The sequence below is a fragment of the Echeneis naucrates genome, chromosome 4 (assembly GCF_900963305.1).
Source record: "Echeneis naucrates chromosome 4, fEcheNa1.1, whole genome shotgun sequence".
In the NCBI taxonomy this organism is placed as follows: Eukaryota; Metazoa; Chordata; class Actinopteri; order Carangiformes; family Echeneidae; genus Echeneis; species Echeneis naucrates.
The window spans coordinates 3,255,393-3,280,884 of NC_042514.1; the positions used below are offsets into that span (position 1 = coordinate 3,255,393).

Genomic DNA, 25,492 nt, shown 5'->3' on the forward strand with positions numbered 1-25,492 from the left:
TGAGGGACGGACAGGCAAACCAAACTCATCTTGAAACAATTGGGGACAAAGTACTGAGAAAGAGGAGAGTTGCAGGAAAGGGTGAAAGGAGGGAAGGTGGGGGGGTCGGAGACTCCCTGCCCTTGGGTGGGTGGGTGGGGGGGGTGTCCAGCTGCAGCCTGTTGGCCTGTTGTTGGAATGCCTATTCACTCAAACACACACACACACACACACACACAAACACACAAACAAACTCGTGCCACGGTTGACCTAACTATGCCCTCCTCATTAGCTGCCAATCACACTGCACAATCCATCCTAAATCAGGGGGGGCGAGCGGAGCGATATGAAGAGGGAAAGAGATGGATGGTAGTTAGGTCTTAGCTCCAGTGTGTGAAAGTAACTTAGCACTAAACAATGATGTTCGACATTGTGACAAGTTGGCAAACATGGTTTCTTCCTCCGATTCAAATCTCTGCTGCTTTCTGAATCACTCTGTTTGTGTGTTATATGCAGGCTACCCCCCCAAACCCGCCACCCCCCGGACTGCATAAAAAATTAGTCTGAGGGCTGAAGTTCTGTGGTAGATGGATCAGAATGGCCAACCACGCACACAGAAACACCACAACGGCCGATTCCCAGAAGGACCAAGACCACAAATTCACGTGAGACACAGGAACGGCATCGGTTGCTTGCAGTAGCACTCGTAGGGGATATTTGTGTTAGCAGCGAGGGTGAATACACATATAGAATCATACACCGCACACAATGACAGAACAAATCAAATTCAGATGCAGACACACTAACTCACACTCACACATTGACTGCGGTCCTAACAAGCAGGACAACCAGCCTTTGAGCTGCCTGGTGCCCGACACTAGAGAGCTTCGCACGGACCAGGCAGGTTTCTAATTATTCGTGCTCACTACAAACACTTGTTTCTTCTTAGTTAGAGTTGACCAGCTGGAGCTTTGTTTTCTGTTGTGTGTGGTGGAACAGCTAAAAAAAAAAAGGAAAAAAAAAAGAAGAAGAAGTGAGCCAGAGACTATAATGAGACTGGGCTTCAATCCACTGAGCCTTGTGTTGGGGTACGAGGACATTCCGGAGAACCATCTTTGCTGATTTCTCTTTCAGATATTAAGGCAGAAGCACTTAAAGTAGAAATGTATGTATGCATATATATGTATTTGTATGTGTGTACATATATTCCTCTTGTCCTTGACCATTGCTCACCAAGCGTTTCATAATATTTTCTCCATTTTCCTCACTCCATTTGACATTATTTGTCATGCCGGCTTACAGCACTTGGGTTCTGGATAAACTTGACAGAGGAAAGGAAAGGAGGAGGACGGGGATGGGGGGGTGGGGGGGCTTTTCAGGAGTGATAATGCTATACTATTGCTATATTTTATCTTTGAGTAAATGTACTCCTTATGACTCACTGAATTTGGAGACGCCTGCTGTTCTCTCTGACCCGCACAACCAGTTTTACGACCAGGATCACTTACGATCAGAAATTAAAGAAAAGCCTGTGCCATGAGGCCTCGCATGAACTGAACTCAATATATTTTTGTATCAGTTATTTATATTTTATATTCGCGCTTTTGCTTCACTTTAAAGAAAATGAAACTACTCAATGATACCCCTCAAAGCCAAAGCCTTGGAACAGACAGTAACAAACCGAACAAACCACAATCTAAGTGTGTGTGCACACAAGTGTGTGTCTGTGCAAAGTGAAGATCACAGCTCAATGAAACGCCTTCCCCTATACAAGACGCAGATGCTGTCTGGGCTAGTTTAATGAAAGTGAACGTCTCCAGTTACGCCATTCAAGCAACTGTGTGTGTGTGTGTGTGTGTGTGTGTGTGTGTGTGTGTGTGTGTGTGTGCGCATACCTAAGTCGTGCTTATATTTTGAAAGTCAATAGGGGCTAAAACTTGTGTTGAAAACCTTGCTGAATTAAGATAAGGATCACACAAAAGCCTGTCTCTCTCTCTCGCTGCCTCATCTTCTCCCTTTTCTTTTCTTACTCTGAACATAATGCCTGGCCTTGGTTTGAGAACCATAACTCTTTTCTTCACCCCTCCAACAAGCTACTAAGCAGGTGTTTGCTTTTCTTTGGGTATCTGTATTCACAATGAATCTTTTGCAATAATTTCTGTGTATATTCTCTGTATTGTGTCTCTTCGGCACAGTGACCAAAGAAAATGTGTCCCCTAACCATCGGAGTTTGCTGTTAGATTATTTACTGTTGTTTTTTTTTTTTTTTTTCAAAAGAAAAACTTAAAAAACTCAAAAAAATTATCTACCAGAGATGTAATAGGAGGATGCAAGAGGCAATCATGTCCCCCCCAGCCTCCTACACACACTAACAAAAGCACAAATACAAAGGGCAGGACTAATATCATTTGACAGTTTCTTATATATGACACCAAGGAGGTTTCAGGTACCCGACTGGCTTTGAGTTTACACAGGTTGAACTCCCATTTCCTGGCTGAGAGTTCCCATGTCCAACAACCAACTCTGACTTTTTAAGGAGTAAGAGATGAAGACGTTGTCGGAACAGCCGTCTGGGTAAGGCCCTAACGAGGCGTGGCAAACATAATTCACAGTGACACCAATAAAGTAACCCGAGAACTGAAGTCTACAAATTCAAAATAAACCAGAATGAGGTGGATTGTGTTTCAATTCCTGACACAATTTTTTACTGTTTCTGGAGTCAGTGAGGCTTTGACACATATAAAAAAAAATTTAAATGGTGAAATCGGGTGAAATACATTCAATTTACCTGAAAACGCTGCAAAGTGATCTGCTAAAAAAAGCTATTTGGACCTGAAGGCTTGCCATAGGGTACAGTTTGTGGCAACCAGCCTGCGGGCACGGCCACGGCTGAATAGGAACCAACACACTAACACACTAAAAAGTGGTAATAAAGTTATTTTCAGGCTTGACAGCGTATGCAGTGAGGATTTCATAAGGGGTCTCTATGCTTGAAACCATCCCCTGAATAATCAGTTGAATTTTGGAAATAAATGGTTGTAGCTGTAAATGTTGCGTGAAAGAGAAGCATGGCTATGTGTGTGTGTGCGTGTGTGTTTGTGTGTCTGATGTTAATTGATGAGAGTTATAGAGAGCTGCTAGTAGCACAAGGGGGATCATTACTACTGGAGTGGAACAACTGCATTCACGGTTGTTTGCCATGTCTCATACACATTTACACACACAAACACACTGGCACAGTGCACCGGCAGTCAAAAGGAACACCAGGTTTGCTCTCTCTTGTACATCCTTTTGTCATATAGTTCAACTGTTCAAACACACAAAAGGAGTCACGGAGGGAAATTATATCACCCTAACTCCATGATGACTCTTCCAAAAAAAAACAAAAAAAAAAAAAAAAACACCACCCATCAGATCTCATCATTCTTTTTTTACTCCCCTCTAAATCAGAGGATTTTTGGAAATCGCAAGCTTTACTTTGGGTTGGCATGGTGGGGAAAAACAAACAATTATCCCAGAGGCATTTCCCATCCTTGAGTCAATTTGTGGAAAGGGAGGGGGAGGTGGTAGGGTGTGGGGGGGCAAACAGCCACTTTGGGTTAAAGGATTTAGGTCACACTTTAACTGACTGGCTGACATCAGAACAGTGAGACAGAAATCCTGGAGTGGAGTCTGGACTCTAATCCTTCTCCCGAATGACTGACACCTGAGAAACTGACGACGACAGAATAAGAGGCAGATGTCTTGCTAGTCAACCTGCCGTACCTGACCTATATTTTTGGAAACAGCATCTGTGCGTGTGCTTTTGTATGAGGAGAGGTACTGTGCTGCTGTGGGTGCATGGACTTCTGCATGTATGGATGGGCGTGTATGAATGCACACATGCATGTAATTTTGCATGCATGTTTGTGGTTGTGCATGTTCCTGCCATTTAACGCTGGTATGTGTTCGGTGGTGCACAAACACATGCTGGAGACTGCACGGGTGTTTGTGTGTGTTTCTGTGCACCAGGGACAAGAGTGTGTAAGCAAAATCAGTGTGTGTTTATGCTTTCTGTCAGTGTGTGGCGACGTCTCCCTCTCTCCTGCTGATGCCACATTATTTCAGTTTAGGAGCCGCTGTTGCTTTAGCAGCAGCCTCGACAGGGGAGATTCCACAGACTGCAACACTCCTTGCTCTGATGGACAAGCACACGCTGTCTGTAAGCTTAAAAATATTCACTGATAGCCTACATAGAAATAAAAATCTAGCTAATAATTACTACAATATTTTAAAGGCAAAATGAATACATGAAACTGAACTAAAGTATTTCGCTACACATTGTTTTGTAGCGACAAGATAGAAATTACTTGAAATTAATTGAAGGAGAAGATTTGTTTTTTTGTTTTTTTTTACTGTTTTACTTACTCTACCCACACACACATGCACATACACATATGAATGCATAGTAGTACCTCCAGTAACCATGGTTTGAGTTTGCGGTCCAGGATGATGTCAAAACCGAGGACCTCGAAGCAGACACTGTCGCTCCCTGGTGGCTGGCCGGGGCGACACATGCGATAGGCGTGCAGCACGTGAGGTTCAGCCACTATCAATGTCTTTACCACCAACTCCTGGCAAGACACACACACACACACATCACAAAAAGAGGGAGAATCACCATGCCGAGCTGACACCAAGATCACAAAATTTCAGTTTTATTTATTTCCATTTATCCTAAAAAAAAAAGCCTGTGCCTGATTAAAGGTCTTATTAATCAGAAAATTGTCTAATTAAGAGGCCTGCTTTAATTTCAGGTTTAAACTGTAGAGAAATTCTTGCCTCTTTAGATTTAGGATTAAACTGAGTGAAGCAAACATGACACATATTCACACACCCACACCAAGACCTGTGACCTGCAGACCAGACATGCTCTACAAAGGTAGAGGTACAATTAGTGGTGGTTAATGAATCCTTAATCCTCCAGTGTTTCATAGACATCCTGTCAGTGTAAAATCTCTGCGGAAAAACGGGGTTCCAAAAACAGAACCTTTTGAATTTCACCCCCACAGACGCACATTAACTCGTGCTGGTGATGGTCCATCTGTGAAGCTCCCGATCTCTGTGTTAGTGTTTGTTTGCACGTATGTTTGCTGGCCACTACCTGCCTGCCTCCTCCCACTGTGTTAGTGGGGTAAACATACTCACTCCTGACACACACACACACACACACACACACACACTGCACAAAGCCTCCCCTCACCAGTCAGGCCCCACACTGTGCTGCTGGCCCATAGTCCGCCCAGTCCTGTCTGACTGCTGGGTACAGGAGAGGGCTACGGTGGTCTGGCCCTGGCCTGATAAGCCGCAGCCTCGTGCCCCCCTACATCCCTTTTCTATCTGTCTGTCTCTTACACACCTCCATGCATCTATCCATCCACCCGTCTGACCCACAGGCTTCCGAGCACAAACACCTGCTCCCACTATCACCGTTTATGCCTCAAGTCCCTGCCCTGGCTTTTGTGTATGTGTGTGTGTGCCTGTCTTTGTCCCTCTTCCATCAGCTCTCTCCTGATCCGGAGCCCCCAGCACTGGCCACTGCCCATGTGTTTTGCTAGCTTTGAGCTTAAATATGCCTGTTTATTATAACTTTTTTTAATCTCATCAGCATACATTTGAGTAATATTTCAGCTATTTTGTGTGCATGTAAAATTAATTTGTTTTATTTTTATTTTATTTGGACAGAACAAGGATATCATGGTGGTTAGGGCGAGCCACATATACCAACTGTGTTGATTATTCAAAACCCTGAAACTCTTCTGGTTTAACTGTTTTCAATTTGTGTGTCTCACTTTAATGTTCTCAGTGAAAAAAGAGTAACTATTTTACAGTGCTAACTTAAAACAGAGTTTCTTTTCTTTCAGAGTTATTCTTTAAAGAAAATTAGAGAAATATTGGATAAGATTAGACATTTGGTAAGACCCCAAAGATCTAAAATACAAGCTACTGGTGCTAAATTGTCTGTGTGTGTGTGTGTGTGTCTGTGTCTGTGTAGGTGTAAGTGTATGGTTATTAACAAACGTATAATCCATAACGAGCCCATTTGTAGTGCGACACTGCTGTTAAAATTACACCCACATAAAAAGCTGCTCCTTTACTTGCCAAACCTTGGACATTTCAATAATACCTCACTATAAGAAAAACAAACAATCAAACACAATATTCTTATCCTGAAAATACAATCTTTTGGCAAATACGCTCTCTATAACTCTAGCTGTGACAACGGGCGGAAAAAGTAAGTGCAGCCTGCTGGGTCTCTGTGCAGGAATAAAATGTAAGAGGGGAGAGGGGAGTGAGCAGAGAGCATAAATGCAGGGTTGATAAAAAGCACAGTGAGTGCAAACGAACAATGCTAACACCAAAGTGGAGCAACTTCTGAAGAGAAGCATAGAGGAACGAAGTGAGGAGGTCGGCGGTCTGGCTGAGTCATAGGGTGACACTCTGGTGTGCTGCTGAAAATAAAGATGAAAGAGAAAGAAAGTGAAGCGAAGAAAACAAGGCCTAATACATAAAGAGAAACTTCAGTGCCTTTACAAAATGGAGCACATGGAGAGACTGCACAAGATGGATAACTGACGGGAATAAAGAAGAAACGTTACGACGCCAGTCACAATACCACCTATAGTCTCAACATGAACATAAACAAAAGTAAGTTGTTGGAGAGAAGAAATAAAAATGGCTTCGTGAGGAGGAATATAAGACAGCCGAGGAATGACGTCCAAAGAGTCAAAGGCAGGAGGAAAGGTTAAAGGCAAAGAACAACAAAGAACATATACCAAACCAGGGATAAAAATGTGAACGGAAAGAAAGATGTAGCGCAAACAGTAGTTACACAAGCAGACTCCAATGAAACAAATTGAACACAGTAAAAGTGTTTGGATGAGCTGAGAGTACCAGATAGGGAAAGATCACCCAAAAGGAATTATGTTTTCCTTGAGCTCTTTCTGGAGCTAAACAAAGCTCCGACGCTCACTGAATTACTGTCATAACAAATCATATCAAAACCTTTGCTGGCCAACTTGTTTTATGTGCAACTTGTGTTAGTAGGAACAGCATGTGTTTACATGAGTGTACGCTCACAGATTACACTTACAGATGTTCATATGTGTTGCTTGCGCTTGTGGTGTGTTTTGTTATCATTACTGCACATCCTTATTTTTGCTGAAGGGAACATCCGCTGAATGTGACTGTGTATCTGTGGGTGAGTGTGCGTGCTGTTTCTTCGACTACGTACAGAGACGTCTCCCCAGAACTTGGTCACGTCGTAGTCATTGGTGCGGAGGAACTCAGTGAACCAGCTGATAGACCTTTTGCTGCCTTTGTCAACAGTCTCGTCTCGCTCGAAGTTCTCATTGTGTTTGTTGACTGAGTAGTTGGTCAGATGCATGTAGAGCTGGCTCTGTGGAGATAAAAGGAGGTTAGGAGGGCCTCTTCACAGTCATGCTGCCATCTGCCTTTGATTATACTATGTATTTATTTCATTTTAAAGCAGCACAACAACTTCAGGGGGCATCACTTGCATAACAACATGGGTTTTGGAGAAACTGGCCAGATTTTAGATGCTGAATTTGAGCTAGAAAGTGTCATTGAGTGTTTGACTACAACCAACCGTTGTATAACCCAGTTGTTTCCCTCTATTTAAACAGTATGCCCCACAGTTGAAGACAATACATCCTTGTCCTTAGCCTGCCAGGTAATAACACTGTGACTGCAGGCCATTCCAGCCCCCGGTGGCTGTCTGGAAGCCACTCTCTGTGGGATTGGACATCCATCTCGATGGCATGACTCACTCCATCATGTGTCACAGACCGGGTAAGACAATACACACAGAAGGAGTCCTGCGTCTGTGTGTTTGCGTGTTCATGTTTTAGATAAACGTCATGCTTGATAGGAAGCTATGTGTGTGTGTGTGTGTTTGTGTGTGTACACCCCATCACCAGCAACAGACTGTGCTTCAGCAGGTGCAGAACCTGAAGGAAAATATGAGCGGCTTGATACAATAAGAGACATCTGGCATGTGGACATTTACCCTAGCTGTGTGCATGCGGTATGCCTGGACATTTTGTGTGTTTGTGCATGTGTGTATGTGTGCACAACAACACAATATCAGCCTCACATTTTTCTGCATTTGGTCACTGTTGGCTGTGCACATGAGTGTGTGTATTTTTTTGTGATCACACACAATGCACCGTGACCTTCCGTGTGTTTGTGTGTCTAATTTGATCATGCTGAGTTGTGTGGCAGATACTGTGGTGTGTGAATCTACCTCTGCCATCTAGGGCATTTCTAACTCACCTGATTGGCCACACACCAGGTATCGAATGTACTTTCAACAAATCCTTGAACAGTCGTGTGCGCATAATCTTCATTTTATTTGTGCACTGATGTATATAGTATTAGGCGGCTTTAGAGGTGTATGGTGTATTTGAAAGTGTGTGTGAGCAGCCTCTGGGAAGCATTTGATAACTGAAAAATTGCCATTATTATTGTTATCAGTAGTCTAGTTAATGGCTCACCAGGTTTGCTTCACTGGGTGCATGGTATTTCTCGGTGCCCATGCGAACCAGGCCATCATTGTAGAGGAAAATGCGAAGTGGGTCGCAGGAAGTGACAAGGATATAGATGCGCAGGTCAAACTTGTATCCCTCCATCAGGAAGGGCTTGTCCAGGTACTCCTGAACGATAAAGTGCTCCTGGGCTGGCAACTTCTCACAGTTACGGATAAGCGAGATCCTGGATAGACAGAAACTTTATTAATCCTTGGGGGGGAAATTGGGATGTCGTCAGCAGCATAATAAAATACGGCATAGTAAAGACAAAAGAGATAATTAAAAAAATGATAGATGGCAGTATGGCGGGGAACATGAAGATGACTGATGACATTGGCACTGTCTTATATGTGTGCTGAAGGGAAAAAAAAGGAGCCAAACAGTATACAGATTTTATGGGTTTCAACACAATATTTAATTTAAGAGTCATCTGGAAAAGTTCAGGAGAAGACATACTTCTGAGCTCCACATCATATCTGAGAGGAACCTTGCCCTTCTGTTTCAAACTAATTGATATTAAGCATAATAATCTACAGGAGTAACAGATGCAGGCCGATGGAGATGATATATGTATTCTGTGCATGGAACGGTTTTTATATTTAAATGAAAGATATTTCGCCCTTAGGAGTGAAACGGTCTGAGCCACAGTGCCCTGATGGTATTCATGTGACCTTATACTTGTACAATAGCTTCAGTGAAAACATATGTAAATGAGTGCACTCAGCAGGCCCCGGGTCTAGTTTGAGCAGGACAAGCTGTTTGGCTCTGTGGGGCATCGAACCTTCCAAAAATGTAGTTACTCCATTCATTACCTGGCCTTCTAAATAAAGCCGCAGAAAAATAAATGTACAAAAGACAGACAAGTAAAACACAAATCCCGGTTTGTCCGAGCATCTGGAGAACATTGCGATCTCCACACTCTGCTGTGTGCGAATGACACAGTGCATCAAATGCTGTAGCAGGGTCTCTCAGCTGTGGGCAGGTTAATGAGAGCAGACGCTGTGCTACGTTTCAGCCTCCACTCTTAATTCATTTGCTTTGGTCTCATGTCACTGGCACTCAGGCCTTATAGTATGCAGACCATAGCTAGCTGTACTCATGAATGAGTTGTGTGCATCCATGTGGCTGTGCACGTGAGGGTGAGGGGCAATATTTTCAAAACTTGCAGGCATGTGTGCAGGAAGGGTGAAATGAGGAGGGGGTCGTTTTTAAACAATCTCCCACTATGCACAAGCAATGTGACTGACCTATATCACCATCACTCATAGTTAAGGCGGACTTGGGCTAAATTGGTTACATGCACAGCCTGGAAGGCCCCATTATACACATGCAAGCAGCCACAAAATACACAAACACAATATTTGGCCATGATTTAAAGATGTGTTTGTTCAAAAGGGAGAGAAAAAAAAAAGTACAGTTTGAGGTATTGAGATATTGTGGCAGCGAGCCACCAGAGGGCAAACAGCCAGGCACAGCCCAAATTTACAGTATCACGGGAGCAGTGACATCCGTGTCGTTATAATTCAAACAAAGCAACAATCTGCTCAGTAAACTCCACTCTGACTCTGACGAACAAAACAAAGGAAAATCATTGACGAGATTCTAAGAAGGCTTTATTTATCAAAAACCACAGAGGAAAACCGTGAATCTAGACTGCAAACTGCCTTTCAGGTTGTGGTAAGGATGAAAGAAATATCAGTTCAGCCGTCTGCCTTTCATAAGTTTAATAAATCCTTCCCAGCTTGTAGATCTCCTTTAGTCGGATGTTGTTGCTTTTTGGGGTTATCAATCACCACTTGCTCCCACCAGCTTAAAGACTGCTGTATTATAGACAGGCGGTTCACTGGCCTGCTTATCACCGCTCTCGAACAGAAAAGAACAGGAGGGTATTTGATAGGAGCCTGAGCCGACGATGTGAGGGGCTCTCCAACCTGGCAGACAGCAAACTGAATGATGAGGACATGGTTAACAGTGTTAGTTAGTCGAGGAGGAGTAGAGCTGAGGAGAAGACGACATGATTGATGAGCCGTGGTGTCAGATAATCACGGCCCACTCTCCCCTCCCTATTTAATTTGGCACCGGAGGGGATCTCGCCTTTTTAAGCCCCACACGCACTTTTATTTTGTTTCCCTTATAACAAGCTGTGCTTCAGACACAGACAATAACTTCATTTGGTTGGCCGACGGAAAAATAAATTACAGGGGGTAGATATAACTTAATTTCCTGCCGCGTCACACCATGCAAAAAAATAGAGAAAAATCTAATCTTGTGAGCCGCCTGCCGTTGAGTGGTCGAGCTAAACTCATCATCTTTCATATTCTTAATGTACTGCAATAATTCAGCCTTTGCTTCCTTTTATTCTTTAATAAATAAGGGCTTAGTGCAGCATGGAGTTATAAGTAATGCTCACATTATACCAGAAAGGACAAATTCAAAGAGAATGAGAGAGAGAAAGGTGAAGCACAATGAGCTATTTGTACTTCAATATCCCCACCTATTGGTACCAGTTATGAATGCAATCCAAAGTATTTTTTAATACAAGCACACCAGGGATCAGGTTTTCAAAGAATTACAAGTCAAAAAGAATATTTAATAAATGTTTTGCAATCTGAGCAGTGTAAATGTATTTTGAAGTGCTCCAGAGAGTAGCGTGTTATGTGCTACAGAAAAAAATTTTTTCTTCCATAGAAACCTGTATTTTGACCTGGCTCTTATTGCACATTTCATGTTATGAAACAGAATTATTTGTAAAACAGTCCACTATTCCACTGTTAAACTTCAAAACGACGCACATTTTCATTTTATTTCAGTCTCGTCAGTGCTTGTGTCTTTATCCCCACTTGGAACAAATTGTATCTGATAATAATTCTGTTTGGAGTGTCACAAGTTGGTTTTACCCAAAAATACATGTGAGAGATCAGAAATTTAAGAGACATTGGGAATTGTTGTTGTTGACCCCATCTTAACTATTTACCGAATTGTTGCATCTATCTATTTTTTGAGTCAAAGAAGTCTAAATGTGTATCTCCTGGAGGGAGCTTACTGATTTCCATTAGCTCCACTACCCCCTGGGAAGGGCACGTAAACCGTCCTGAGGGTTGTGGCTGTGCCCTGAGGTCTGGATCACCTTCAAAAGCCAGGGAGCTTTCTAACCAGATGACTAAGGAAGCTAAAATGGCTCTTCTCTAAGCAAAGGTGCTTTAAATTCAATACAACCCAAGACTGCCTAAAGCTCGTGATGTTCACTTGTGCTAACTCTGCATCTAAAAATGAGTCACCTCTTACAAGTATTTTGTTTTGTATGTTTTGTAATGTTTTATCCATACAGTCTTTGTTTCTCATGTATTCTGATGCCACCTCTCAATATCAGGAAAAAGTGAAATTGGTGGGTTGGATTTACACTGAACAAGTGTGCCTATAGTCATCATAGTGAGGGTAAAAAGGCTGCATTATTTTTAAATAGGTCACAGTTTGAGCTGATGGGGTAGTGAAAACATCATAACCTCAGACTGAAAGTAAATATGCATTTAGGTACCATGGCCTGCTCATCTTTTGATAAAGAATGCCCTGCAGCAGCTATCTTGATCCATTTTCTAGTCTGACTGGTCTGGTCTGACTGGCTGATGGTGCCTCATAAAGGAATCCAATAATCACATGCAGAGACCTTCAGGGAAAAAACTACAGTAACTGCCAGAGACCAAGAGTGTATGAACGTGTGTGTGTGTGTGTGTGTGTGTGTGTTCGCACACGCGTGCGTGTCCTCTACCAGCAGTGATAACCTCTACTTTATAGAAAGTGTGACCATTGAGTACAATGATACCAACAATGAGTTCCACCACACCCTCTGGTTCCAGCCAGACATCCATGTCAGGGTCACAAACCCCTTCATGCCTTTAATGTTTTGTTGTGCTCGTCTTCTATTTGTTCTACTGCTAATTTCCTCTTTCCTTCACTCCCTTGCTTTCTTTCCTCTCCCTCTCCCTAATGCCTTAGTCCTCCCCCTGTCAGTCTCTAGTCAATATGTCAGTTCTCTCTGGGTCACTTGGTTGCCTCTGACCTACCCATGACCCATGGCTCCGTTGGCAGGTTTGACGATAAAGGTCTTCTGCTTGCGTTTCCTGCGCAGCTCTTTGACGTAGTTCTGGAACTGAGTGTATTCAGCAGGGAAGATCCAGGTTTTGGGAATGAAGCTGTACTCTTGAGGCTGGCACTTGATCATTCTGCAGAGACAAAGACAGGGGGTGTGTGTGGGAATATGATGATTTTATTTCACTCTACAAAACAAGAAATTCCACGCCTCTGTCTCGCATGTTTCATAATGACTATGTGTTTTCTTGCTGGGATAGAAAGAGGGAGATCCTGTGCTTTTACAGCTGGATCTTAATTTGGTGGAATGCTATTCCACAAGTACCCAGTTCAAAGTTCTTCAGAGTGCCAGCTGGCTAAACAGTGAGCTTTACTTTTGCACATCTGTGAGTGAATCAAAGCACTATAATCTTTTTGTGTTAAGAGAGACAGAAAACTTACTTGGACATATTTCTTGCAAGGCAGTCTTTCCGGCAGATTTCACCCATGCCAGGGAAATGGTTAATTCTCTGCAGAGGGACAGGCAGACATAATAATGTTGTTAGGGCCATTATGCCACTCAATTCAACCCCCACCCCTTCATAAAAATGAGCACATTAAAGGCAGCAACCTGAAGTGAGCTTACAATGTCCTGACATTTATGCCCAATTACGGACTCAAAACAAAAAGGTGACGCTGAGACCTTTCTCAACCCTTATTTAGTTTACCATGTTTTTTTTTACATTAAAGGTTGGGGAGGGAAGAGACGAGGGGGGAAAAAAAAAGATCAATCTCAACTCCGAGGGGCCGAGGTAATTGGTTCTGCATCGCAAGCTCCTGCAGTGACAGTTGAATGAATTGCTTTGAATGCATCGAAAGGGGTGTGGGGGGTAAAGGAAAAATTCTGGATTTTCTATATTCTTTGACCAAATGAGCCTGAACAGGGGCGTTAATTAGGCTCGTATGAACTGAAACTTGACAGCAAACTCTCACAGTACATCACTAAAAGGAAAAAAGGGAAAAAAATTAACAAATGTAGAGAGAGAAAGAGCGGGAGGGGGGGGAGGAAGAACGAAGACTGTAAAAGGAGTCCGTGATTATTATCCAAACGAGACAGACGTAATTAGGGATTCAGAAGAATTGCACAATTATGCCAATGCCGCGAGACGACGTGCCTTGTGAGGGGAAATCAAAACCAATTGTTGAGGGACCTGTACATTTCTTCTGAGAAATTATCTCATGAAACACCACAGTAGCATGAGGGAGCAAGTACAAACAATTGACAGCAAATCACCAGTTCTACGTCAAACATTATCTACACTGCTACATGTTAAGCTGTTACAGTATTTGTAATATTCAATCTACTTAGCTGAACTCTTGCTGCCCCTATCCTAACAAGCCATGCTCTTTCTGACTAGTCTGTGATTTAATCGATCATTAGTGTCCAGTCTAATCAAATAAGCACTCGTGAAGATGGATGGCTAACGCTTGCAGGGGGGGGGGGGGAGCAGCCAAATTCACTCAGCAGAACAAGGAGGTCAAACAGAGGTAAAATCACTCTCAGACCAGTACACAGAGCTCAAGGAAGCCCTTGTTGTTTGGGCCTGTCTCATCAGCATCAGTTGATAGTGACATTTGAAACCTGCCCCACCACCCCCTGCTGCTCACAACTTGTCAGTCTACCTGTCAATCTTCCCATCTGTCTCTGTGTAGGCTCCGTTGTTCCCTCTGCCTCTCACTCTGTCCACCCCTCCTTTCTATTTGCTATTCTCTTGCTAACCTCCCACGGTGTGAGGACAAACAGATTGGCAGATTGCGAGTCTTCTGTCCATCTTCACTTTTTCCTTCTTTTCCTATTCCATTTAGTTTTATTCTGACGTTTACTGCATTTCAAATACTTTTTTTTTCGCGTCCCCCTGATTCATGTTTGAATTCAGTAGAATTTAAGTTTTTCAAGGCTTTTTCAGATTAATATTTTTTTTATATCAAGAAATAAAAATGTAAATACTGACTTACTTCAGTAAGTAATGGCATTATATCCATGTGTTTTTCTCCTTTTTATATACTAAACATTTGTTGCCAGTGCCATCAGTTGTTTTTTTTCTCATGGCAGATTGTTCTCTACATTGTGTTGGTTTTCACACACAGTATACAAGTGTTAATTTTTATTAATCAGTGATAAACCTATTTCTATGCATGTGGCATGTGTTTCTTGCTGAGATGACTTTGTCAGCAGTATTCGTGAGATCTTATTGTTAGGACTCTGTTAACAGAGATACATTTCTCTCAACAGATTTTTGAGGATAACTGTGAGTAAAATTTTAATTTGCTATTGGATTTGACATCCATTTTGGGTGATGGGCTCTTCTGTCCTATCTTTAGTTTATCAAGGTGTGCTGACTTGACATTGCGTACCTGATAGTTCCTGAGCTCAGCAATTTTCTCGTGCTGCACGGCCGAGTCATTCCAAATGAGGTTGGCAGTCTCATCATCATCCCGGGTCTTGATGAAGTCCATCTCGTTGATTACTATACGAACTGAGGGAAAAGCCACTCATTAGATTGGATTCTATTAATAGAACAAAAAAAAATTTATACACTTACTTTGGGTTAAAAAAAAAAAAAATCCCAAAAGCCACACTCATAGTGACAAAGCAAGTAATTGATATAATTACAAATAATAGGATGTGATTTAGACCAACAAATCTAATATTTCTACTTCATAGATTAGAGTATTTTCCTGTGCTTTGATTTCGTTTTTTCACATATGTTAAGAGAGAAATGAGTCTGGGAGACTGTACATCAAAAAGCTCACAGGAATATTTACCATTCATGGAATGGTTGCAGAGCAGCCAATCGTAATGCCGCTATTCAAAAAGATAAATTAATTGTCTGTAATGCATTCAAATCCCACCGGAAACCTCATGTATGAGAGATAGGTGGCAAGCCCATTTTGACGTTAATCCAACAACTATTCATTATTCAGTGAGTAATGAAAAATTCATATGCCCTAACGAAACGCGGTATTAATTAATTTTCTTGAAAGCCATCACAAACCTGGAGAAGGCTTGCCTAATGTTGCATGATGGCACTTGAATGGGAAAAGGATGGTTCCAATGTGACTTCATCCATTTGTTATCGCTGATTGAGGCCAACGGTGTTTCGCTAACTGGAACAGGAAGGGTTTACATTGCAGCAGGGCGATGCATTCAGTTACCGGTAGGCACCTGAAGTACAAGGCTATAATCAATCCTCATCTAACTGAGCAAATATCCTCAGAGCTAGAGTTTACATTCCCTTCTCAGTGGGGGTAACGCAAATTTTCAGCACTACATTCGCTGACCTTTAACCTCTACCTGTAGTACTATAAATTCTAAAACAAAAAAAGACAGGTGCCAAAAAAGGAACAGCAAAAATGAGCCATCCATCTGGCCCTTAGTGTTAATTTTCCTTCAAAATAGACCTGCACTACCCTCAGAAGGGCCACTGTGAGGGTCTCGTCACAGCTAGCATACTGACTCACAGCTAGACTCCCATCTAGCTACAGGATCCCGGCAGCCCCTGACTTCTACTTTTCTGCTGCTGACTCTTTAGTTTCATAGGTTGCAGCTCACCCCTGAGAGCGCTGCTGTCCCACACAATATACAGCACATGTGAGAAGTGCTTACCGTGCTCTTTTGGCCCTTCTCAGAAAAAAAATTCACCGCCAAGTTAAATTATCTCAACAAAGATTTATGTATGAATGCAAGGCCACGCTGTCGATGTATGAACTGCTTCCCTGCACTGCAACTCCAGAAGGTTTAATTTAAGACTTTAAATAATAACACCCTCCTTCAAACAATCTGCCATAGAAATTTGATATCTTTTGATATTTTTGTTCAGATAACATTGTGATTTGTTTCCGTGCTGTTTTGAGAGACTGACTGAGCTTTACTGAGAACTGTTTATGAAATTATTAATTCATTCATTCATCTTCAACCTCTTTTCTGTTAACGGGTGCTGAACAGGATGTTTTTGGATGGTGGGAGCAACGCGAAGTATCCGGAGGAAACCCATGAGAGCACGGGGAGAACATGCAACCTCTACACAGAAAGGGCCCAGGCCTGGGAACCAAACCCATGACCTTCTTTTTGTGAGTCAGCAGCACTAACCACTATGCCGCCGTGCTGCCCTTTTATGAAATTAATACAATATAAAATGCTGGTCTTCCTCACACATGAAATTTTCATTTAAAATTAAAATCAAAACATAAATTCAGAAGCTTGAAATTGGAGGCTCACACTTAGATAAATTTGGCTTTCTAGACATGACCGACTTTCATTTACTGTGTGTCTGTTAACGTTAATAGTGCTTTTCACATATTTATGTAAATAGTATCTTGAAAAAAATTAATAGCCGAAGATGAGTTATGCTAATAGAGTAACTGGAATTATGACTTAAACTGCCACAGCCTCCTCCCTTGGTTTTCAACAAAGAGCATCAATACTAAGATAACTAAGATAAGATATTAATTTACAAAAGCTTCTTTCCATTTTAAAGTCATGATGAATGATGATCATTTGTCTTTGTAGGCTGACATTTCTGTTGCTTATATGCCTGTATCTTCTGAAATCTGTTTTCAATTATGTATAAAATCTTTATGTACTTCTGTTGTTACTGTAATTTCCCTGACAATTTCAGATCACCAGAAATAGATTATAGTACCAATCTCATATTTGGTGCCAGCAACGTTGGCGGTGATGGTGCCTTTTTTCTTCTTGGTGTGCACCTTCCTCTTCCCACTGCTCTGGTAGGTGCCCACAGATGGCCTGTTCACGGGGGACGCTCCTTGATCCTCTGGAGAAGGAGACGGGATACAACAAAACTAGATACAGTCACAGCTTGTACTCCAGACAGGGAGAGGAAAAGGGAGGGAGGGGCAGGAGTTGCTGGAGTCATCCAATATTTCTCTCATTCCTGCAGGGGATTTAGTGTAGGTTGTTTATGGTGCTGGGGTATAAATGAATAACACCTTGTTTGGAATAGGCACATACATCATGATCTTTATCATTACCTATATGTATCTGTGTGTGTGTGTGTGTGTGTGTGTGTGTGTGGCTGTATAGTACAGATAAAGAGGCAGGCAGGTAAATGTATGAGCAGGTGGCCAGGTGTATGTGTAAAAAAACCAACCAACAAAATAACCCTATCGATCGATAGAGATAGAGTTCTCTCACTCACCTCCATCGTTTGGAGGGGAGGGCATCTCAGGGGTTGGAATAGTGAGAGGGCAAGCCAAGCTTTCTGCCAGGCTTGGTGGGCAGGCTTCGCGGGACACTCACAGCACTCTCCAAGGACCCTCACACTCGTGCTGGTTAGTCTTCCTTGCTTTGGGCTGTATGGTCAATGTGGTTCGGGATGACGGCCCAATGGATCATCTGAGCAACTCTCCAACGCCTCTCAGCAGCATATAGAGCAGCAGCAGAGTCTGGGTGGGCAGGAGAGATTGAGGAGGGGAAACAGTGGTGGGGAAGAGAAGGAATGGGGGTTTTGGGGAGGAAGGGAGGGGGGGGGGTGATTCTCAAGGGTCTGCACAGCCCCAGCTTATTTACAACCCCAAGAGGAGAAAGGGTGGGAGGGGGTGGACAGGGGGATGGATATGAATGCCTGTGGAGGAGAAGGAAAAGGAGCTTTTATAGTTGCAGAACAGTTGAAGTTGGCTGACTGTGCAGTGTTGTTTTAGTGTGTGTCTTGCTGGAGTGCATTGGACATGCTTTTGATGCAAAGCAGCAGCAACAGCAGCACACAGGCCTATCTCAGTCTACATCAGTCAATCTGACACTGACTATAACAGTTGGGGGAAAATATCTGTGCAGCTCTGACACCGCTGTACTGCATGTGAAATAATCTAAAGCTACACAACATCCACCGGACTAATCGGCATTCCACAGAACCATTGTGAAATATTAATGTGATTGTCAAGTGAAGGGTCTGTGGCATCTCATTGTGTCTCATCCTTTTGCCAGCTGGGTTTCATTGTATGGCTGGGAGGTCACTTCATTCAAACAGATGGCATCTTTACAGTGGTTTGTTAAAAGGATGCTTCAGGCTATGAAGAGTGTGGGGAAATTAACACCAGTCACCAGCCAAAATCTGTTATTGTTTGGCTGTGTGTGTGTGTGTGTGTGTCTGTGTGTCATCAAACCATTTTGGAGGTAATCAACCAATGGTGAGATGTCCTGTCTCATAAAAATTTGTTGGCTGGAACAAGCAGAGTGACGGGTTAGTAGTGACGCCTCACAGCAAGAGGGGGCTCTGATGAGTCCCTCTCTTCTTTGTGTTGGGTTTGCATGTTCTGTGTTTGTCACCAGATGGTTGCTGGTGTGCAGGTTCTTTGGATTATTCCCATTTTCAAAGGCAAAGCAGCCTTCAGGTGAACTGAAGACTCCTCCTCTGTGTGTCTCCTCCCATTGATAGACTGCTAAGGCACATATTTTTTTCCGATGTTACACTATAGTTGAAGCGATTCCAGCTGCTCATGATCCCCACAAGTCACATACTGCAACTAGCTGCTACATTTTAGTCAACATAATCCGTACAAATGGACTGAAAGGTCAGAACCTGCCCTCCATCAAGTGGTTGCAAGATAAATCGTGCCAGTTGCAAGATGGTTTAAAGCAGATAAACATCTTCCTGCTGTACAAAATTAAGTCTATTTTTACTCTAATCTTTTTCTGTTTTTCTCATAATTTGCCAGACACCCATCAAGTCAAGCTGGGAAAAATATCCCTCTTGTGTTGACATGACAAAATCCATAAACATATCCAATTAAAAGCTGTCGCAATAAAACAAAGCCTCCTTTTAGGGGTCATAAGCCCAAACATCTGGCAGTCACTGCCTTAAATTAGTTGTAAAACTAACTAAACTGTTTTCAGAGTTTCCTGTTGGTGGGCTGTTTGCTAATTGCTGCATGTTTAAAACTCAGGGGTTTTAACTGTTATGAATTCTGTATGATATTTCACGCAAACAAGGCAGTTTTCAGCTCAGCCTCTTCCTATGACTTGAAAGAGGAAAAATCAGAAATGCTAATCTTGATATTATGATTTTGCAGAGGGTACGAAATGACAATTTTGGGGAAAATTTGGAACAAAACACATATAAATCAATCACAAATCATAGGTAATAAACTAGTTCAGCTGCAACTACAGCGCGCTGTTTCACTGCGCGGCTCTTGAGATTCATTTAGAGATCAACAGTAGCCTCTAGTGGTAGAAATAAAAAAGAAAACCATGTCCTGTCTACACACAAATTTGGTTGAAGGTGCACATTTATACATACAGACACTGGAGGATATGTACACAGGCTGACTTGAAAAACAACTGTATTGATTTGATCAGCATCTCTGAACAAATCAGAATGGCAAAACAATCCAATCACATTAATTGATCACTCAGCACAGTTCACTGTCAGCCTCTTGGTCTGGCTGTGGTAAGCATATTGATCCTGGAGAGGAAAGCAATCAAGAGTCACACTGATAAAGTGAAGCAAGCTGTGCTGAGCCAACGTCCCATTGGTCTGCTGGCCCTTTGTGCAGGAGACAGAGAGCAGTTTCGAAATATGCAGTGGACCTCTGTGTCATGTAAACCCTCTGAAGCAAGAGGTGATCTGAACACCAAGAAACACTCATGCATTCTCTAATTCAAGCAATCACTCCGGGGAAAAATACACAGTTCCCAGAGCAGGGCAGTGATGTTAATCCTAATTGATCTGTAAAATATCACAGAGTCATTAATCACGGAGCAATTATTTTATTGGTCTCTTTGTGATTAATCAAGACTACATACCAGTATCTTAATTGTTTTCAGCTACAGCAGGCATTCTAAAGTAATGTTTTACTAATGCTATTTATCTCGATATCTGTAATTAGGAATTTTGTAAGACTAATTTTTATTCAGAGCTTAAGCTTCAAAGAGCTGCTATTTTGCATTAAGAGTTTAAACTTTACAGTTATGCCTCCATGATGATTAAAAAACAAATTTTCAAGTCTAAATTCAGCTCTCAAATATCTCCACTGACAATGTGATTAGACTAGACCTTACTTGCAACACCTAGATTTCTGTCTGGGCTTGTTTACTTGGCAACCGTGTTCACAGTTGAGGTACTTTGGTATCACACTGATGGATGACCCAGCAGAAAAAAAAGGCTTCTTCATGTCTTCACCTTGTAGAGATAGTGGTGATTAACAGCCACAAGAGGGCCTAGTTTTACATGAATGAAGTGGGATTTCAATGTCACCAGATTCTAGATAGGATACAACGATTATCACTGACTGAGAGGGGCTTTAATGAAAACCTCCTGTTGTCACATCTGATTGTATCTCAGGGTCTACCTTCATATCTACCCCCTATATTAACACACCCCTTAAAATTTCCTGTCTAATAAAATAAAAAGATTTCAATGCCAATCACTACACCGTCCCTTAAAAAGCACCAGACTTTACTAAAGAATCTTTAAAATATAATCTTTGGATTCCTTTCTTTTCTTTCAGTTTTTATCATCCTTGGACTTAAAGTTCTACTTAAAGATTTTCAACATGAGAAATTCCTCAAAATGGGTTCAGGGTGTTTATAAATATACACGTGCCAGTGCTAGACTTTACTAAAGAATCATTCATTTTACTGCTGGCACCATGAAACATTATGAGTTATCTGTCAGAAAAATATTAAGAACATCTTAACTAAATCCCTTCCTCTCAGTAATGTATCTGCCGTTAATCTTTTGTTGCAATGGCACTTTTTCTCCAACAGAGTGAGCCAGAGGGCCACCATAGGGAGGCTGAAGGGGCCGAGCTCCTGTGGATGTTGAGCTCATGCACTCTACGTTTACACAGAAAGGCTTCATTGTCGGAGTCAGCTCTACACGCTGCTCATCTGCATCACTCTCTGTTTCACTGGCCCTAAATGCATGACAGACACACAACTGTCTTTCAGGACATTGTTATGCTGACTCTTACCCTTACTGTCCTGGGAAAGTTGCTAACTTGTCACGCTGACTTACATTTATGTGTGTCATGATTGACTTTCAGGAATATACAGGAATCGTCCACAACACTAAAACCACTAAATTATTAAATACATAACCACACAGACCATATGTTTATTTTGTCAGCACATCATCAGAAATCACAGTGGCTCAGGTTAAAAACTTAAAGATTTATCTTCACATACATATTACCACCACTGTTATCGGCACTTTAAAAAATTCTGTCTCCTCTTTCATTATATCAAAAGCACATTTACAATGACAGCACAAACAGCTCTAAAAGAAGTGTGTCAAAGGACTAACTGAACAAAAGCAGAAGACTCCGAGGTGTCACACCTATTATACAAGTCCCTTCAACAACAAGCGGCACATCCCCAAGGGGGTTGTTTTATGTTTTCCCTGCCTTACATGAAACTACATCTTGAAAGCAGTCATCAAACACAGAATCAATAGAGCAGCTTTGGGAAACACCACTTAGCATTGTGTGAAAGAGAAGAATTTGCAGACACAAGTTTGGTTTTTTTTTGTACACTACACTGTGTTCCAATCTTGCCATTACAGCAGAACCAGGACCTCAGGGTATGTCTGACTATTGAAAAGGCCAGAGACACTGGCGACATGGAGACATGTACTATTATGCATCCTTGACTGAAAAGCAAATGTAAACAAAAGAATTTTCAAGTAGAAAATGGACCGTCTGTTATATAAGAGAATAAACGCTGGATATTTCCATGCACTTAGAAGGCATGACAGCAGAGTCATTCCATCTTTAAGATGAAAAACATAAAGTATCTCTTCTGTGAGAACTTTTCTACTCCTCTCATTATCTGATTTGCCACAACCACCGCATTGTCATCTCTGGAAAAACGATAGCTGCATTTGCAGACTACTCTCACAGGAAAGTAGTAGGTTTAGAATTGCCAGTGGAGCTAAAATTAGCTCGAACAAGTGACCCAACTCTGGCTTCATGCCTTCTTCCAAATATGAGGAGGAACAAGTGTGGGAGCTGTCAGCCCACAGGGTACTGAAATACACCAACAAACAGCTGAATGTTAAGCTTCACTTTGTCAGAGAGAATCAACAATGATGCAGGAAGGTGGTCACACGCAAAATTCAGCCACTGCTCTATAAATTGCGTATAAAACATTTATATTACCTGCTGTTTTGCCTGACCTTATTTAGTGTAAGACAAAGTGGAGCAGAGAACTTATGGTTGCTACAGTGTGCACAGGTTTGTCCCCAAAATTTTGTATGTGTAGAGGTGAACTGAAAAATCGATGCTTATTAATTTAAGATTGACTCTTTGCACTCACTTCTTAATGTTTTAGGTCTAATGATTTCAATAACTGGATTTCGGTAAGTAGCCTACAGTTGAAAAATCAAGCAAGGGTCTGTTCATGCATGAGAGGCCCAAGACATTACAAAGCAAAAGGCCCCTGTCAAGGAAAATCTTGTTAATTAATCAACAAACCTGCTGCTTGGAGAATATAATAACGCCTGATGAAAAACAGGCCAACTCCTGCTTAGGTTTGCAGTCATTTATGCTGTCCTATGACTTTTAGGGCTAATTACATTGATCCTTTAGTAACAATTCAGCAGTAACTATCCCACAATAATCCAAAAACATCAGGATGCCAACTGTAGCCTGGATGAAAGTAAAAGATTATACATATCATACCCCCTGTTAAGAGCCTTAGGCTGGATGCCATGCAGATCTCATATGTTATTATGTTGTTATTATTAATATGTAATCCATCTGCTCTTTTGGGAATGGTCATCTCCAGGGTGCTCTATCAGCATGTGGTCTATAAGTGGCAAACCGGCCGGAGTGAATCAACCGGCTCTTTAACCACAAACTCTCTAATGCATGTAATCTATCCAACACGAGTAATATTGTAGACAGATTCCTTTTTTTGGAAAAACTAGCCTATGTTATTAGGATCCAAAGCCTGTCAGAGAAAAGCTGTCAATATGGTATCTTCCAGATCACTTGAAGGATTGTAGGCCACCCTCCCCTTTGACTGTATTTCGGGATTAGCACAAAGTGGATTTATTAAATCCGTATGATAGCTCACATATTAAGGGTTTTTTGTTGTTGTTGTTGTTTTGTTTTGTTTTGTTAAACGTCAGCCAGCCTGAGCAGGTGCATTATAGTTATGGATCAGGTGCTAGCAGCAGTAGCTAACGTTAGCCCTTTCCTTGTGCAGGTCAGGTGTAATGATCACACGCTGCTGCTGCTGCTGCTGCTGCTGCCTCACTGTGAACTTGCTTCCATTAAAAAGCGACGTTAACATTTAACCGTCCCGGCGGATGAAAAAATGGGAGGAGGGGTGGGGGAGGATGTGGGCGTTACACGGTCAAAAACAACAACAAAAAAAATAAAAACTAATAAAATAAAACGGCCTGGAAAGACAATGACACCCGCCGCCGCCACCTTCCTACCGCACTACTCCACACAGCTAGCTTAGCCGTGCTAAAGGATGGAGACAGCCCCGTTTAGACGTTACCTTATTTATCCCAGTCACCGGCGGTGCAGCTCTTTTTCCGGGCTCGTCGGACAGAAACACCGCCGGGATTCTTTCCGACACCACAGCAGCGTTGTTTTTAGCGTTACGAGTTAAATTCTGACAGACACACACACACATACATGCACACAATAAAAAATAAAAATCTGTATCTTGTAGTCTCTTCTGGAGCGATACGAGAGCCGGAGCCTGTCCACGGGCGAAACCATTCTCTACCGTGAGAGGAGGGGGGGACCCGGAGGAAGTGCTGAAGTTTGCATTCTCAAATCTGGCACCGACGTGACATTTAGTGAGCTGCAGGACGTACGTGTGAAGTCAGCACTATTTTATTACCGCCTGTCAAGAGGCATTCTTGCTAACACAGGTGGGACTGCGGTGGCGGGTTGTCTCACCTACACCTTTGGCTCATTGTTTGGAAGTTGACGCGTTCACACGGAAGCTACCTAGCAACCGGGAGTCGCTGGCCATGGTGCTAAAAAAAACAACAATTAAAAAAAAAAAAAAAGCAAAAAAAACAACAGCCCTGTCGTTTTAATGGGCACCATCAGCTCAGGGGTCATTAACTTATGATCTCCTACTGTGTTTGATCACTGCAGTAATAACTGTCTTCCTCAGAATATGCCAAAGACTCCTGGACTCTTTGGACATTTTAGGTTTCCTAAATGTCACTTCATGCTCACTTCTCTCATGAAAAACTAAAGCCAAGGTTTTAAGCCACCTCAAAGCAGTTGAATAATTCCTCTACTTCAACTATCATGAATTTAAATGCAATATTAGTTTTGGTGTGTTTGTGACTATCTTAGTAATACACTATGCAGATGCTGAGGTGTGAAGATGTTTACAGTTTACATCAGATTAATACTCAAAATGTAAGGTGGGCTCCTTTGTCAGTTGAAATTTTGGAACATAGTTACTCTAGCCGAACTTTTGCTCACTCAAATGAAAACACAAATAGCAGGCTAAGCTGGTGGCCTGCTGTAGGACTTGTGCCAATTGTACAATGTTTGCAGATGTTTAAAACTCAAATCATGCAAGGGGAGCTCCTTTGTCAGTTGCATTTTTGCAAGTTAATTATTTGGTGCTAACTTTTGCGCATTCAATTTAATAGAATGCTGTAATTTTTTTCGTAGAGGTGATGCTACTTACATGCTCAACACATCTTCAAACATGGAGTTGAGAGCCATCTCTTCTGTTGCATTCATGGTTTGTCTTGAATATAATGTGATTATTATATTATAAGTAATATATATAATATATTATAAATATTATGAACAATCAGATTTTTTTTATTATTAATTGTATTTAATTTTCCCCC

At 42.0% G+C, this 25,492-nt stretch overlaps 1 protein-coding gene across 3 annotated transcripts in view; it reads right to left on the reverse strand.

Annotated features, from left to right (window-relative positions):
- Positions 1 to 24,359, reverse strand: part of ttll7 (tubulin tyrosine ligase-like family, member 7) — a 62,073-nt gene extending 37,714 nt beyond the window's left edge. For 2 of the 3 annotated variants that reach the window (XM_029500824.1, XM_029500826.1), the window contains exons 1-9: positions 24,160 to 24,359; positions 17,852 to 18,277; positions 17,336 to 17,467; positions 15,048 to 15,169; positions 13,095 to 13,162; positions 12,629 to 12,787; positions 8,535 to 8,751; positions 7,253 to 7,417; positions 4,434 to 4,592 (exon numbers count right to left, since the gene is read on the reverse strand). In XM_029500824.1, the coding sequence (XP_029356684.1) occupies positions 4,434 to 4,592; positions 7,253 to 7,417; positions 8,535 to 8,751; positions 12,629 to 12,787; positions 13,095 to 13,162; positions 15,048 to 15,169; positions 17,336 to 17,467; positions 17,852 to 17,876 (1,047 nt within the window). In that variant the 5' untranslated portion in view covers positions 17,877 to 18,277; positions 24,160 to 24,359. The remainder of the gene's footprint in view (positions 1 to 4,433; positions 4,593 to 7,252; positions 7,418 to 8,534; positions 8,752 to 12,628; positions 12,788 to 13,094; positions 13,163 to 15,047; positions 15,170 to 17,335; positions 17,468 to 17,851; positions 18,278 to 24,159) is intronic. The other variant, XM_029500825.1, reaches the window with a different exon arrangement.
- Positions 24,360 to 25,492: the final 1,133 nt, after the last annotated feature.